The following is a 17,524-nucleotide window of genomic DNA, read 5'->3' as shown; positions in this document are numbered from 1 at the left end:
CCACCGGAGACAAGGTCTGAACCGGAACACAGAAGAAAGTTCAGTAAACTTTTCCTCTTTCCCCTCCAAAACACGAGAAAAAGCCTGTTTAAGAGACCGTCAGGAAGGGTAGTTTTTATTTTTGGTTGAATAGGCCAATGGAGAACAACATCGGGTGCACATTCACAAGTGTCTGCGTAAGTCAGTCAGAGACCCCACTCGTGTACTTTAGCAGCATGAACATTCCCGAGGAGTTAGGAGACCACAGCCAAGGACATGAAGTTGCACAATGAAGCCAGTCTGAGTACACAAGATACCGCAGAAGGAGGACAGCTGTATTACATTTGCCAGTTTTGTTTTTACCTTAACCCTGTGCCGCCTCTATGGTCCATTATTGTTTGTTGTTCCAGCTAGAGAAAGATGCACTAACGTATTTCTTCTTCCAGTCTCCTTACCATTCAACTTTGCAAACTTTGAGCTTTTATTCTATAGTAAACAGTAAGCTGAATCGTTTGGTTAAGTCTCAATTCACCGTTTTCAGACTCTGCTACAGAGCATGGATAGAGATGGCTTTAACAACAGTCTATGGAAAATAGACACATTCTTATCTTTGAACATGGAGCATCTGCCTCCCCAAATCCGTTCCGCCTTCCCAGGCACCCAAATGAGCATACACTTCCCCTCAGCTGAAATCGCACCATTTCTTTAGGTTAGGGCCTCATATGCAAAGACAACACCCTCTTAGCAACACGTTTCTGGATTAATCCCTTTTATCTTCACCAGATGAGGTGTGGCACAGACTGTGCGTTCCAAGTTACCTCCTAAGGCTTACAACATTTCTTTCACTGTTTTCCTCTACAAAAAAGTCACTTTGGTGACTTCAGTAAGACTGTACTGAAACAGAGACAACTGTTGGTGAGCACAGTCACCTTCAAACACATAAGAACAGAGAAATAAAAAACAATTCACTAAGTTAGTAGCGGCGAAATCCCCAGAAAAAAAAAAATGTACATCTCTATTGCATTTTGTTGTCAGACTGTTTGTTGTGTGCCTTTTACATCGTAACTAGCCAGGTCCATTATAAAAAACAAGAAAATAACCCTCAAATAAATAGATGTTGACACTAGTGGGATTTCAGGGGTGTTATAACTCATCATTTTTCCTGCTTCCTCCATTTCCTCCGGCTTCTGTTTTCTTCTCTTTTTGTGACCCTGTGTAATGAAATGAACAAAGTTATAAACTGTAATAGTTTGACAGCACACAAAGTAGCGTTAAACGTGACTGACATTCGTTAGATCTTCCGCTAAATTCTCAGTCTGTGGTACATACATCATGGGAATGCTTTAGGGACTGGTATTCAGCTCTGCAGAGTTAGAGATAGTACTGCCCTCCACCTGCTGAACATTGCTGTCTTCAATACAGGACTGGCAGAGAAACATGCACACGAGCCCCTTAAGTGCCAAGCAGCATGTATCACTTCAACAAAGATGGGCTTAAGCTAAGGGACTGGGCTATAACTGGACTGATGGAGGCACAAAGCAGCTGATGAGGCAGGAGGCAGTGGTACATTACAACCCTGCACTGAGCAGAACAAAAAGTTAGGAACAGCAAGGAACCAAACTTTCATTTTTCTCTTTGCAGAATTTCCGACTACTCAGCAGTCAGAGGTTCTGCCACATTAACCGCCTCCTATGTCTAAAAGGACAGAAACACACACACATGGACAGCCTGCACTCATAGCTATCAAGCACCAGGCTGTTAGCCAAGCATGCACCCACCTGAGTCTGATCCAGGCTCATCATCTACTTTCTCAGCTGTAGGAGGTTCCTTGGCTGGACTGATATCCTCAGGTTTATCTATGTTTAAGGCAAAAAACAAAACAAAACAAAACAAACACACAAGTGTTCAGGAAATGAGGTGCAGGGCATGTGACTAACAGTAAGGTCTGCAAAGAACCAACTAAGGTGCCTCAGCAGGACAATACTAATTCAGTCTCACAGTGGATCTCTGTAGGGCACTCAGAGGAACATCACAGACCTGCTCCCGATTTCTCACTGCCAGGCTTTACGTCCCTAGAAGCCCTGGACAACCTGCTGATTGTGCAGCTAAGTCACCTTCAGAGCTGTAACAAGCAGAATCTCCTATTCAGGCCCAAGGAACAGGCTGGGAAGTCTGCTGATAAACAGCAGTCTGGATTTAAGAGAAACAGGTCACTCAGAATCTGAAGATCTTAAAAGTCCGGAAAACTGAAAGTCAAGTTCTTCATGTCCCAAGAGATTTTTTCCAGGGCCCACCTAAGCTACAAACCATTCTCATCAACAGTTCAATCTATTCCTTAATATAGGACCTAACCTTCCATACCTGTTCTGGACATCCAGGAATGTAACTAATGGCTACTCTTGCTTATAAGGCAGCTAGCCAAAGAGACAGATATTAACCCTCCTAGGAAGTTTATAAACCCTTTCTTTTCATAACAAGGAACTAAACTAACAAGGACACAAGGAGAGAGAAGAAGGGGGCAGGCGGAACATTGCCTAGATTTTCTCTGCTGCCTTTAACAACCAGCAGGAGCATCAGTTCATCCTTAAATTAGCTACTGTCCACTTATTCAGCCTCCTTTTACTCAAGGCAGAGATGTGTGCTACACATGGTAATTACAAGTTAGTAAGGCAATGCTGCCCACTCCCTTCCTTACCTGTGTGTTTCCCCTCCGTGGGAGGGATAGTGTTCTCGCTCTCAGACGTTGCTGTAGCATTCTTGCCTGAATCAGGTTTTGTGGTGTTCTTCTCCTTCCTGGGTTTGGGTTTTGCAAACTTGGCCTTATTCAGAAGGTACTGCACTTCCCTGTCCAGGGCTGCGATCTTGAGCTCTATATCCTTGGACAGGAGGACAGGTTTCTCAGCAGGAGAGAGCTTGTTCTGTTCAGCCACCGTCTCATTTTTCCACACCTGGGGTGGGGGGAAGAGGTGCTTTTTTGAAACTTCTTGGTTCTACAAACCACAGTACATCGCAGTATCTTGAAATCACGGTTCCTAGGCCTCCTAATTTACTCAGGGTAACACTGTTCCCTGCTGCATTTCTTCCAGCTTCTTAGATATCCCAGGCATAGGACAAAAAGAAACAACAGAAAAACACCAGCTACTTTTAAAACTGTATGCAACCAGATTACTGGGCTACAGCGTTCCTCCTGGAGACAGCTGTCCACATGCAACACAAAAATCGTTATTTCCCCAAAGCAGTCTGGGGTCAAGCTGGGGATTAGAAAACACTGAAACACAAAAAAGGTTTGCTAGAGGTATGGAAACAAGATGTGCATGTTCTATTCCCTGACCTTGAGTGAAAGTACACCTATTACTTGGGACAGGAAGCACAACTCAAACAGCACCCCCAACAATCAATCAACTCTTCATTACCGTTGTTTCATTGATTGCTTTTTCCAGCGTACTCAGTTCCACTTCTGTGAATATCTGGTCAGACTCTGGAATCATTTGGGCTCCCCTGAAAGATAATAAAACAACAACAACAACAAAGTTTTTTTGCGTAACCAAACAGACCACAAGTAGGCAACAATTAGTGTTTTCAATTCCAGTAATAAAAATAAATAATCACTGCACACCAATTACCAATCACTGCGTTTTACACTTGCACCTCTTACATATGCAGAAAACAAAGATGAAGAGGCCTAAATCAATCTCTGGATGCTAAGAATGAAATACAGAGCCAGCAAATGCGGCTATCGCAAGGGCAGGAAAACAGGCAAGATTAAAAAAAAAAAAAAAAAAAAAAAAAAAAAAAAGTCAAGAGGGATAGATCTGCCTGGAAACAGCATGCAGAGCACTGGACACTTCCTGTTCTTCCAGCTTAAACAGGATTTGCATGCTTCTCTTGATGCATGCTGTAGAACCAATCACTAAGAAACAGTTTTGGCCTCCTTGCCTTGAGAGCACTAGAACTTTCAGACCACATTCCACTTGAACTGGCTGGTCAAAGTTCTGCTGGCATCTCTTATGCGATCAGCCACACAATGCTTTTTCCTAACAACCTGTTCTTACTTGAGAAAGATGCTTGAGTGGTTGAGCAGACTGTCCAGAGCAGCCAGGCGTTCTGGCCACTTTCTCCTTTCCTCCACACGGAAGAAGAGGTTCCTACAAAGCTTTTTCAGCTCTGAAAGCTTGTCTTTCAGCTCCTGCAAATGGGGGAGAGGAGAAAAAAGGAAATTAGTTTACCCAGTGCCTAACCTCTTCCCCCATGGTAACATTGTAAGCCCCAGAAGTCAAAACTGCAAGTTTTTGTAGTTTTCTATCAAAGGTACTATTTCCAAATAGTAAAGCAAGAGTCACATAACTAAAAGCACATAACTAAAAGCTTTATGTAGAATCAACAGGTTTCTGCCAAAGCTATTCAGGACCACGCATGCACGTGTGACTGGAAGAACGAGGTCTTATTATACTGAGTGCATAATGCACTGAGGAGGCAAGGAGTTTTCAAGAACCAGATTATAAAGGACTGAAAATGGATCACGGCTCTGTCATCCTACAGGGAGGTGCCTACAGTGATAGCAGACTTGACTACACACAACAGTACCTTAGTTGTAGCTGCATAGCCCTCCTCCTCCATCCAATTGGAAGCTTCGCTAAGCTTTCTGGAGATTTCTTCTCTCTGCTCCTCCGTCGAGACAAGCTGATATTCCTCTTGGTAAAGCTTGTCCTGAAAAGAACAAAGTAACCTCCCTTTAAATACCACTGACTACGGAAGCATAAACAACCAGGTCACCCATCTGCAGGTGGGCTGTGCTGTGGACTCTTGGGGTGCTCTACACACTGACCAGGAGATTCTAAATTAACCTCCCAAATCTAAGCTCTTGCTTTACCATTACATGGTATATGATGGCAAAGCTGCAACAACCATAATTTCACACACACTTAACATTAACTGCCCCTTTCTCTGCAACAGCCTTTGAGCAGCTGTAACTTCTTTCCAGCCAGAGCGTATTTCAAAACTCACAGGCAACTGTACGTAAAGTACATAGGAAACCTGAAGTTTAACTTGTTAGACAACCAAAAAGAAAGTGTTCAGTCTATCTTGAGGAAACCTCCCTACTCCACACAGGCTTGAGTAAGCCTAACATTAGTAGAAAAAGTGACTGAAAGACAAGAACCGGGCTCTTCAAAGCAGCCTTCCCCTACCCCAGCCCAAACACAATTCCCCTGCATCCAGATCAGCCAAAGTACACAAGCCACTTCTACCTGCTTTCCAGGAGATCTTATTTCTTTATATCCCTCTCTTACCTGGGTCTCAAAGATGAACGACTCCAAGCTGTTGGCCGATTTTTCTCTTTCCTGTTTCTCTAGATCTCTGACTGTCAAATCTTGGAGTCTAACATGTGAACAGAGCAGAAAACAAAAGGTAATCAGTGCCTTTAGATGATTACAGCATTATACATATCAGTTTCTGAGGATAGTGGCACTTTGTGAGTGATCATCATTCCTTCATTAGTCCATCTCTAGGCCGGGGAGGTGACGTGGGAAACAGACTTAAATCAAGTGAAAGAGACAGTAGAGAACTCTAGTTTTAACGCCATGACACTCACAAGAGCTTAACTGTTTAAAGCCAGAAACACTTTTTGGTTCAAGAAACTCAGTAGCACTATGACGAATGTTACTATTTGCATCATGTTCCTCCAGCTGTTGCCTCTTCTTCCACCGAGAGCTGCGGTAGACTGAGCGTGAACTCTAGCCTAACTGCTGCAGTCTCAGAATGCAGACACACGTGCCACAACAATTCAGAGTTGCCAGCATCTGCCTCAGAGACGTTTTCCCCCGGTTCACTTTAAATAGCTGCCAAGGGCAGGGAGCTAATCTAAGAAAGGTCAGTACAGGCAGCAGGAATCAAAGCAGGTGTGTTTTACTCTGTACAAATCTGCTTAAGGAGTACGAATAATGTCATTTTTGCATAGGAAATTGAGCTCAATAAGAAGCATATTTTGAAACCATTGCTTCCTCTAATCCCACAGCAATTCACTCCCTTCATCCAGTGCTTTACATTAGCACACCAGTTTCAAACGTACTTTTTCACTGAGCTTTTCAGTTCATCCTCCAACAGATCAAGCACATCGTTTACATCCAGTTCCATGGTGATCTCATGCGCAAGCTTCTGCTTCTTGGGTGCTTTGATCTTCTTCTCTTCCTCTGTTTTGGTAGCTGTGCCATCACTAGAACTTTTGGACAGTTCTTCCTCTTTTGTAGATTCTCTACTCTCTTTGGGATCCTGTAACAGACAAAATACATTTTCAGGTAAAGGCACAGATTTGCATCACCTTCCAAATAGTCTGAAAAACGTTTCTCATGCAGCTGAATTCAAAGGACCTTTTACCCAAGAATACCTAGGGAGCCAAGAACAAAACTCAGCCAAGTCTGCAGGACAAGACTGGGAGCATCCATGAAGACACTTCCATAGGAACAGTGTGGAAATCTGTATGCAAACAGGATACTTACCAACCCTATTCTCGAAAAAGAATAAAGGAAAAGATGAAAAAGCTTGCAGAGAAAAGAGACTTGTTTCTTGCAACTGAAACCAAACTAAGCACCTCTTTCCAAGACAGGGCATTGACAGAGAAAAGTTTTCCTGAACCCTAAGCACTGGAAGATGATAGGAATTTTATTTCTTCCAGACATACCCCTTCAAGCACCAAAGCCACAGTTGCGCTCCTTCAATCTGCTGTTTACCTCAGATTCTGATTTCTCTCCTTCTTCCTTCTTCTGTGACTCTGCTTTTGGAGGAGCAGCTTCTGTTTCGTCTTGACCTGGTGGTGGTGACTGCTGTTTCTCCTCTCCCTGCTCTTCATCAGCATCTTCTGCACTGCTTTTCTGGTCTTGTTTCTCCCCCTGCTCTTCTTTAGCACTTTCTGCTAGGTTCTCCTCTTCTTCCTGGTCATCACAGGTAAGTAAAGGGGGAACGAAAACACTGTTTTTACATAGAAATTCCATGCAAGTGCTTCACCAAACAGATATTCTGTGCAAAGTTGCATGCACGAAATTCAGTGCTCACAGTAACTACGGCCATTAGTGAGGGAGCATGCTAGGTGGGCTAGAGTTAGGATATTAACTAAGAACCACTCCAGTGTAGGACATGACTCCATGACAAGGAGCATTCCTCTCACTGAAAGGGAAGCAAATCACTCCTGCCAGCACAACAGCAGCTGTGCCTACATGGCCCAGGAAGCAAGGAGCCTGCTAACATCTGCATTAACAACATACAGCTAGAAGCCTGTCCATACAGTAATTGTCCTAATATAGGAAGAAGAGATTTCACCAGAAACAAGTCCAGCCCATAATGCCAGTCCACCCACTGCTGGATTTGCCAGCAAAAGGCCACAGGTTTCTTTAAATATGTGTCACATGAAACTCAGAAGAATACGGCACTTTTTGAAAAATACATATTTAGAATTCTGACAACCTGCTAGACACCATTAATTCTGCTCACAGGAACCACTGCCCCCCTAACAGCCAAAGCAAGGCCCAGGGGTTCCCCCCCTTAATCATCAGGGCCAGCACCCTGCAATCTCACCTGAACCGAGTCTGTCAGGTTCTCTCCAGCCTCCGGGGTAGGGCCACCCCCCCCAAACAGGCTTGAGATGGTGTTTCCAAGTTCTGTTGAAGAGAAACAAAAATTCCAGATCATCATCAAAGCAGACCTGTGCACAAGGAGGAGGAAGGCCATCTTCAGCTCTCAGTTCTTCCCTTCACAAACGCAGTAACCACCAAGGAGTTCCCTAACAGGTTAGCTATGTATACTGCAGAAACTCACCCTTCCCCTGACTTCACCTTGTGTCTTTTGCATATACACACGCACACAGAGTGGAACCCCCATCTCTGTAAGAATATGACCTGGAATTTATGACTTCAATTAAAAAAACTTCAAGCTTCAACCTATGACTGCATTAGCCACCCCTGCACCTCTTCATCTCCGTATATGCAGATTTCCACTTCCCTTTCTATAGAGAAATCTTTGCTCTTGCTTTAGAACCTGGACAATGCAAAGCACAGATCAGCGGCATCACAACCCAGACAGCCAGAAGGGAGAATGCTGCAGGGCTACGGATGTAGGACTTTCCTTCAGGACAGTCCTCCTGAAATGAGCAGCTCTAGCTGAACAAGGAAGAAACAACTCTTATTTTTCAAGTCGCAATGCATGCCGTAGTCACCTTAGGAGTGTATGACATCTCAGACAGAGCTCCTGGCAGCACCCAGCAGCCACTTGCAAAGGGCTTTTAGGTATTTTGGAGCTGTAAACATAATCAGAGGCTACAGTTAACCGCCCATTTCCCCACCTCCTCTCCCCGCCTCCACCCAGTACATGATTCTCGCTCTGCTCAAAGAAATGGGATGCTTGTAGTTATCCCAGCTCCTGCAGTTAACACAAAACAGTCAGTACGAATATCAAAGTTCTGCATTTACTTGTCAGTGTTGATTCCTCTTCCAGCTTGTCTTCCACCAAGGTCTCAAACACAGATTCCACCTTGGAGAGATAAACAAGGAGTTAAGATATAAGCAGGGACCACCACTAACACAGACAGTGACAGAACTGGGAAAGTAAACAAGCTGACAAGCATCACAACAGGATCTTACCCGGTCAAGACTTAGTACGCCGCTCTCATCCATGTTAAAGTGAGCTTTGATGCCTCTGGACTCATAATCTGAGTGCTTCTTGAAACTGTCCCCAACTCCCTTTAGCCTCACAGTAGTCAGATTCAGAGATCCAAAAATCCTGATGATACAAAAGACAAAAGCAGAAAGAGAAAACTTTTAAAACAACGATGCTGCAGAGCAGCTAACCGCTTCTCACGTTGATGTCTGCAGTGCTGGACAACTGCACAAAGCAAGTCACCAGCACTTTTGGATTGCTAAAGCACAAACAAGTTGGAGAACAGATCTGCAAATATGTACCGGCTGCTAGCCGGATACACAGGCCTGCCTGCCTATGGACTTTTCCAGCTAGGCACGTTGCACTGTCACTGAGCTGTTTGTTCAGAGGCTTGTCCCAACCCACCGCATGTTATCCTGGTTCAGGAAAGACAGATCTCCGTAGTTGACATAGAACTCAAAGTCGTCCGTGTAGCGGTTGAAGGTGATAACTTTGCGCTGTGGATAGGGTGCCATGCGCTGGAACAAAATCCTCTTGTTATGCTTCAGACTCTTGGACTTGTCCTCCTCCTCAACTTCACGAGTGAACTCCACCTGCATCACGCAAGTAAAGTAAGAGTCAGAGGAGCACAAACCTCTTCCTCCACAGTACCCTGTCAGAGGGTTCCGCACCACTTGGCTGCTGTATCTCATGTGGGAAGTTGGAGGACAGGTAAGTATTTCTCAACAGATACGTCTAAACTCCTACGGTCATCTAAGGACCTGTTAGATATAGCACTTCTATTGTACTGAAAACTTTCTTCCGTTTTATTAGATTGGCAGAAAGATCTCCATAGCTTCCTTACTCCCTCCAAAAATACAAACGTTTACCTGGAATGTTTCCTCCCAGAACAGCCCAGTTTACCCATACCTTGCCCAAGAGAAAGCAAGCAAAGAGTTACCTGGATAGGAAACACAGCCGCATCCCGAACAACAAAAGGCTTCACCTTAAAGGCTTTGCTTAGAGCAGCTGCCTGGTAGACTGCACCCATAGCAGCAGCCTCATCTGCATTGATATTCTTGCCCAGTTCTTCTCTATGAAGTGAAAAGCAAGAGATGTAAGCCTTGCAGCCACTGGCATGAACAATAATTTGTCAATAGGAGACAGACTAGAAGGGGGCCTCACATACTCACTTGCCCACAGCTTTCAGCAAAACCTCCTGCACTTTGGGGACCCGTGTGGCACCGCCAACTAGAATCACCTGGTCAATTCCACCCTAGGGATTGGAAACAGTCACCTTGTCTTGAGAAAGCAATTTTGGAAAGCTAAGTTCAGGGCTTCCTTATGCTCTTTCCCCAGTCACCACATACTGATGTGGCACTTTGAGAATAACCATGCTACATCTTGCAGTCCCGATGTCAGGGTCAAAAACCTGGAATCAAGCCTAACAAACAGGGATGATACAGCTGCTGCTCAGTGCGACCTGAAATACAGGACTTTATTGAGAAATAGTTGAGCAGACTACAGTTTACGTCAGAGCAGCCAATGACTCAGACAGCAAGCCAGACCAGAAAAAAAAGAAAACATGGACTCTAAGAGGTGATTCAGTGTCTTGCATTAAATATCAGAGTCAAAAGATGCTCAGGAATATCCTGGCACCTTGAAATGCGAGCATTTAAGAATGCGATGAGTCTCTCCAAAGGGCTGCATCACATTTGGGTTCAACTGTAGTCAGCAACAGGGCTTCTGAAGGGAGTGCTCAAGGCAGAAGCCTGAACAGCAGTAATTCTGTCTCCAGGCAGTTTGAGATAGAACTTCGAAACAGAAACCAGAACCAGCATCCAAGACAAAAAGGAGACACCAGTGTTAAAAACCTCCAACCCAAGAGCAGAGATTCTGTAACAGGAACAACCCCCTCATCCAGCTCCTTTGTTTCTGGTGGTTACCGCAGAGAACCATGACAGATTCCCGTTTGACACTACAGCAAGTAACTTCTTTGCAGGGCCAACATTGCACTCTATTACAGCGGCAGGCGTCTGTACATCTCAGCAGTGCTGATACCGTGTCAGATAAGACAATCACTGATGCTCTGATCATGATGTGACAGCAGCTCCATACATGGAAACATCAGGCTTCTTAATGCATTCGTAAACCTACCAGGTTCATCCCAGCGCTGCTCAAAGCCTGCTGCACAGGTCCTGGGACTCGCTGGAACAAGTCAGAGCACAGATCCTCAAACTCTTGCCTTGAGACCTTGGCCTTGAAGTCAATGTCATCCAGTAGTCCCTCAATCTGGCAGGGAAAAACAGCCACCACAACATTATTCATGGAGCGTTCTCCAAGCAACACGTCTGCCTGACTTGCCTGGGGTACGGGAGAGTTCCGGCTCTGTTAATGCACCTAGGGCCTGACTGCACTCCCTCTGAACCCTAGCATTGCTAAGGTGGTGAGAGGAGCAGAAGACATAGGGCTCTGGATATAACAGACAAGCTTCTCTCAGACCCCATGAAAGTTTAGTGACCAAATTTAACATGACTAACTCTCATCCAATTCACCCGTTTAAATCACTAATGCTACTATGCAGACAAAAATTTAGAGGAAATCCAAACACCAGCATCTCCGAACAGCGGAAGCAATGCTTTTTAGCATACTGACACTGCAGAGGGATAGCGCTCCTACATACTTGTCCTTATCCCACCCCGCCCTCAGCCCCAAAGAAGCCGGAAACCCCGCAGCAGATTGTCAGACCTGTGCCACGTGGTCAGCATTGGCACTCAGGACGGTTTTCAGACGGTTGGCCTCCTTCAGTAGTTTGGCCATGGCCCGGGGATTCTTTCGGACATCTTTTGAAGGATGCTGATCATTGAAGAGTTTTGCCAAATAATCCCGGAGCCGGAGTTCCATCTCTAAACCTCCAAGAGTGCGATCAAACCTGAGCAAAAGAAAGAAGAAATAATAAGCTAAAACAAGTTGAAAATAAACCTCATCTATTATTTTACAAATATGCAGAGCAGAAAGCAGTCAAAAGTAGCTGCAGTGCCACCAGCTGTGAATGATTACAAAAGAACAACAGCTGCTCCAAAAATAACATTGCATGAACCAAGAAGAGATAGAGTCACCATGACAATAGTTTTTAAACGTGCAACTTCAAAATGCGTGTGATAAAGGCCCGATTGCTAAGCATATCAAACAGCTGAGAAGCTGAAGGATAACTGTCTCAGGTCCCAGGAATTTTTAAAAAAATAGTAGTATAAATGCTTTAGAGTTAAAATTGCTGGGATAGATATGCACAGCACACCTCTCCGTAACTGGTAACACATAACTGCACTGTATTTTCATTCATATTCCACTATTTCAAACCAACAAACCACACTTTACAAGATTAAATGAAATAGAATTATACCAAAATGGCTTAGGGTACTAAAAAAACCCCAAGCCTAAAAGAGAATAAGCATACTGGCTAGCCCCTCCTCCAGCCTCCTGTAACTTCTCAGTTACCTTCTGCACCGGACAGCGATACCAGAATTATTAGTAACTTGAGCCTTTCCACTCAATGCTTCCCACTCTGTTATCTGAGTTACCACGTTTATGTCTTGTTGCAAAAGTCTGCATTTAATAGAGACTGTGAAACAAGTGGTTTCTTTCCTGATACCTGTGGATTTTGTGAAACTCATGATGAATCCTTACCCAACGCCCTGGATCTGCAGTTGAGGTTGGGTTCCCGAGTCCTTAGTTTTCACCGTCTGATACGTAACAATAGTACAAACGGTGCTTCCTGCTCCCATGTCGTAAAACATGATAGTCTGAAAAGAGAAGTTGAGACAGTAAAGCAGAAATGCCTGGATAACCCCCGGGAACAAAAAACGAATCTGGGGCTTTCCAAACTCGATACAGGCCAAGACTATCTGCTCACTGAATTGGCTTTATATGGTATGACAGAGCAGCAGGACTCAGGTTTCGATCAAAATAAAGATGTTCACCATCAGACTTGATACAAGGAGACAAGAAAACCTTTTTCACCCATCCTACAGAGCAGGAAACAACACTTTGCTCTTTAAAAGTTTCTTAAACCTCGGGGGAAAGAAAAAAAAAAAAATCAAGTATTTCGGAGTCGATTCCTTACAAGATGACTAATGTTTCTCTCCCCCGCCCCCTCCCCCAGCAAACAAGCAAGGAAGAAACACAGGTTTACATAATGTGAACTGGAAATCCTAAATCCCAGCCATCTGCCCTTCTCTCTAGAAGCTTTCAGCCACAGAAGCATTTCAGAAATTAGCTATTCCCTTCCACACTGTGGCTCTCCCACGGTATTCAAATAGGGTTTTATCTCTTCATCTTGCTGATGCATGCACATACAAAAACAAAGGAGACATAATTAGCAAAGTCCACTTCCTTACAGTTAAGTCCTTCTGAGTTTACCTGCAGCACTTTCTCCCCAACAGCACGCACACACATAGGATTCTCTGCATCTCCCGACTGCGCATACCTGTGCGGTGGCGTTGATGTCTTTCCTCCTAAAAACTCCATAGTTCAATGCTACGGCAGTGTTGTCGTTGATCAGCTGCAGAACTTTCAAGTCAGCCATGTGAGCAGCGTGCAGAACCGCCCTCCTCTCGGCCTGGTTGAAGTAGGCAGGAACAGTGATCACGGCATCCTTGATGGGCTGCTCTGAAAGAGTTGAAGGGAATATGTTTTTCATCAGCTCAGCCATGCACAGAGACTCATAATAGATTGACGGTAGCAAAGCCAGAGACTCCAGGATAAAAACCCCTACATGAATCAGTCCTGAAGCAGCATCACTGGATGCCAGGATCCCTGAAGATGGATTTGTTTGTCTCCTGTTGAAACCAAACAGACTTTGCAGATTCTCACAAAGCAGCGAGGCTACTGACACCTCTTTTGTGTGCTGAGATTACTCTCAGACACTTTGGGATGCCTCCAGCAAATATGATCTTTGTGGAACCTTACTCTATCAATGGATGAAGTTTACTCTCCAGACTAAAAAGTCTTTGGACTGACTCTGGTATTACTAAGTGAACAATACTTTTTGCTCTTTTATTGTAGCTCAACCTTAGCAGTAAGTCTTCATCTAGACCAGTTACAACATGGACATGAACAGAGCAATTTCCACCTCTCCCTACACGTAAGCTACCAATATGCCTCAGCTCTAGTCACAGTGTAGGAAGGAGAGAACATCTTATTCTTTCTCCAGAGACTGCCGGTAAGGGTTCTTCAGTGCAACAGCGGGTGGGATCCAGCCTGTCCACAAGCAACAGGATTAAGACCCCAAATTCTCATCATATGAGACACAGACGACGACTTGATAGTTGCTAAGTCCTGCTTATGAGCTAAAGCTCAAGAAACCCAAAATCTTATCTGTAAAGTTCAGTGGCTTTTCAGATTCCTCCTGTCTACATTCAAATCCTTTAACAGATACACAAACACACACATGCACAGATACTGTAAGAAACACTTAAATCTTCCCCACCTGCAAATTCTTCAGCCAGACTACGTGAATAGTTCAAGACCATTCCCAGCATCTCCTCTGCAGAATATTGCATCGTTCTGCAAGAAACAAACAGGAAAGAAAGTTACAGGAGTCAGCTACAGAAGTCCAGTAGCAAAAGTCCCACCCATAAGGAACCTAGATGAAATCACTTACTGGGATAGCTTGAAGACAACGGTCTGTCTCCTCTCATCCTTCACCAGTTCGTGTTCTGGGAATCGTGATCGGTACAGTGCCACTTGGGGGTTATCAGTGTGCTTACCCAGCAGATCCTGAAAGTATCTGAATGCCACCTTGGGGCTCCTTATTGACTACAGAAAGAAAAAGCAAGTCACCCAACTAGATTTCTTCAGCTCTGCTGCCGTCAGACAAGCTTCTCTCATTCCACACATTGAACAGCTCTTGCTGTGGGAGTTCAGAAGGTGAGACTGGTACACAAAGAGCCGATACAGAAAGCCAGTAAAACACCACGTGGATTAAGACAAAAAAGAAGCAGAAGATGAAAAACAAAACTTCTTAACTCAGATGCCTATCATGAAGGACCCAACAGAGGAAAAATACAATCTGTGCACAGGAATTGCATTTAGCATACTGAGTAACAAGAGCTCTTACCATTCCTAGTGCGCTATCACCAAAGAGACGCTCATTTTCTTTCAAGGAAACAGCCACAGGAGTTTTCCTTCGTGACTCCCTACGTAGGAAGAGAGGGATAAAACAGCTGATACAGGTGGCCATCAATACAGAGTTCCTAGTGCGGATGGGGAGCGTTTTCAATTCTGAGGGACTAAAGGAAGATGCTCAGATACTACCCGCTGAGAGGAAGATCAGCCTCCATGAACCTGAAGGGCTGCCTCTCCCTTCAGAGCTTTCACGCCTGCTGGTGTTCCTCACGACAAGGGCAAGTAACACGCTTCACTGAAACACGGACAGCCTCCCTTCAAATTAACAATCGCTACTGTGGGCAAATTACTTGTTTTTCCAACAGCACTAGGGAACCTACCAGAGGGGACTCATTCCTGATCCAAACCAAGCATTAAAACACTGGGATGACTATTTCGCTATGGGAACTACTAAATGGCTTCAAGTTGCCCACGAAGCTCAGAAATGCTTCAGCATACTATCCACTTCTGAATGCCCGATAACACGCTATCAATCCTCTAACATAAGGCTACAAAAAACAAAAAACCAAAAAAGCTTGCTACGAATAAGGCAAACTCGCAAACAATATTCTGGAAAGTGCTGCTTCATAATCAGACAAGATCTGCTTTATTTTTTTTTCCTCCTCCCCTAGTGAGCAAAGTGAGACAGTTCCCTCTTTCTATTAATGACTGCCAAGTCTCAGGGAGCTGGGTGAAAGATCTGTTTATTATCTGTCAGAGCCTAGACTCCCGGAAAATGAGGATGTTCCTGACAGTACATCCTCTCCCAACAGCGATTTTTTTCAATGCAGTGTCCCAGGGATTGGCTGGGGAAGCAAAATGAAAGAAGAGTTTTATTTGCTCCACAAATGACTATGGGTTCTGGACAGCTGCAGTAAAACAAAATAGTCTATCCACTCCCTCATGAAGAACCGAAAATCAGGCTTCTTATCTGTATATGTAGAAACATGATATTACATTCTTTTACATTTAGATCATATTCTTAATTATATAGACTTTGAAGTCTATATAAAACCCCCAAAGTGCAACAGAACACCCCCTAAGGTAAGGTAAAAGCTGAATTGCTGCCTTGGTACGTACTAAAATCACACAGTCCTAACTTAGATAGCGTGGTTATTCTGCTTATAACACACAAACAGCGTTAAAACTCTCCATTGCTGCCACTCATTAACTCAGAGCATTTGCAAGGACACTTCAAACTCTAATGAATAAGACAGAATAAGACACCCATAAACACAGGTGAGCATCAGCCCACCACGTTTCATCCTCCCACCACTGAATCCCAACGCACAGATATATCTAAGGACAGTTTCTGTTTACTTGTTTAAGACGATCTCCATCGGCACACCAGGTTTCACAATGGCTATCTTCATCGATTCGCTGCCCATATCCACCGACATCACAGCCAGAGACTCTGCGACACGTGAGGAAGAGAGACGCGAATCAACACAGCGGCTCTCCAGGAGAGCAGCCCTTTCCCCGCAGACAGGCGCCCTCGGGAAAGGGAGGGAGCGAGGCAAGGGAACGGTTCCTCAGGACGCTACGGAAACACCGAGCGGGACCCCGGCCGCCCCAAGCCCAGGGGACGGCGCCCCCAGCTGCTCGCGGTGCCGAGGCTCCCCCGAGGACGCCGCCGGGGGGCTCCCCCGCTAGGGGCCTGCTGCGGCTCCGTCCCCGCTCCGGTTCTGCTGAGGCGAGGAGAACAAAAACCTCCGCGGGAGTCGCGGCCCCCCACGCCTGTTCGGCGCGACAGCCCACGGCCGTGCCCCAGCAACGACCGGGGGGGGGGGGGGGACCGGCGCGCTGCCGGGCCCAGCACTGCGGGGGCACCGCGGGCCGCCCGCCCGCCCCAGCCCCGGCCGCACGTACCTGTTTCCCGCAGGCAGCAGGCCAGCAGCAGCCAAGCCAGCGTCCACCGGGGCACCTGCGCCATCCTCGTCGCCGCCGCGGCCCGCCTCCCGCTGCAACGGCACACCGTCACGGCCCGCCCGCCCGCCGCGGGCCCGGCCCGGCACACCGGCCTGCCGGCCCCGCGGCCCAGCCCCGCACGCCGACCGGCCCCGCACACCGACCGGCCCCAGCCCCGTCGCGCCGCCCGTCCCGCGGCCTCCGCGCTCACCTCCGCCCGCGCTGCCCGGCGCCGCCGGCAGGTGCTGCGGCAGCGGCCCGGCGCCTCACGCAACCCCCGGCCCGGACGCGGCACGAGCTCATTGGCGCGGCCGCCAGCGCCGGGCGCCGCGCGCCAATCGGGGCGGCCCGCGCGCCCCCATTGGGCCACGTCGCGGGAGCCGGAAGCGGGCACCACGGGAGCCCCGGCGCCATTGGCCAGCGCCGCCGGCAGCGCCGGGGCGGGGCAACGGGGGGCGTAAGCGTGCGTGCCGACGTACCCACGTGCTGACGTACACACGTGCGCACGTGGGCGCCCCCCCCCCCCGCGGCAGCAGACCCGCGTGCGAGCGCTCCCTGGCGGCCGGGAGGCGCCTCGCCGCCTGCGGCCCCCGGAGCCCCAAACCCCCCCCGGCGCCCACAGCCCCCCCCGGAGCTCCCAGGGCCCCCCCAGACCCCCCTCGGGGCCCCCAGACCCTGCTGCAGCCCCCAGACCACCCCCCCGAGCCCCCCGACCCCTCTGGGGCCCCCAGAACCTCCCTGAGCCCCAGGAACCGCCCCCCCAGAGCCCCCAGGCCCCTCGCGGTGTCCCCAGCCCCGTCCCGGTGCCCCCAGGCCCCTCCCGCAGCCCCCCCCCCCCCCCCCGGCGGGC

At 47.1% G+C, this 17,524-nt stretch overlaps 1 protein-coding gene across 1 annotated transcript; it reads right to left on the bottom strand.

Moving 5' to 3' along the window:
• Positions 1 to 87: 87 nt before the first annotated feature.
• Positions 88 to 17,042, bottom strand: LOC112991633 (hypoxia up-regulated protein 1). The gene is made up of 25 exons (XM_064504155.1): positions 16,886 to 17,042; positions 16,636 to 16,727; positions 16,087 to 16,180; positions 14,720 to 14,798; positions 14,264 to 14,418; positions 14,090 to 14,166; positions 13,088 to 13,269; positions 12,289 to 12,404; positions 11,350 to 11,533; positions 10,759 to 10,893; positions 9,795 to 9,877; positions 9,563 to 9,695; positions 9,028 to 9,215; positions 8,607 to 8,745; positions 8,436 to 8,496; positions 7,546 to 7,628; positions 6,705 to 6,905; positions 6,047 to 6,246; positions 5,268 to 5,355; positions 4,564 to 4,686; positions 4,032 to 4,165; positions 3,393 to 3,477; positions 2,675 to 2,927; positions 1,758 to 1,835; positions 88 to 1,190 (listed from the first exon to the last, which is right to left on the bottom strand). Exons 1-25 carry the CDS (start codon positions 16,975 to 16,977, stop codon positions 1,123 to 1,125), a joined length of 3,123 nt encoding a protein of 1,040 aa, XP_064360225.1. The 5' UTR covers positions 16,978 to 17,042; the 3' UTR covers positions 88 to 1,122.
• Positions 17,043 to 17,524: the final 482 nt, after the last annotated feature.

This window comes from Dromaius novaehollandiae, unplaced genomic scaffold (assembly GCF_036370855.1).
Source record: "Dromaius novaehollandiae isolate bDroNov1 unplaced genomic scaffold, bDroNov1.hap1 HAP1_SCAFFOLD_84, whole genome shotgun sequence".
Classification (NCBI taxonomy): Eukaryota; Metazoa; Chordata; class Aves; order Casuariiformes; family Dromaiidae; genus Dromaius; species Dromaius novaehollandiae.
The sequence above is the reverse complement of the archived record's forward strand: the minus strand, read 5'-3'. Positions and strand labels throughout refer to the sequence as shown.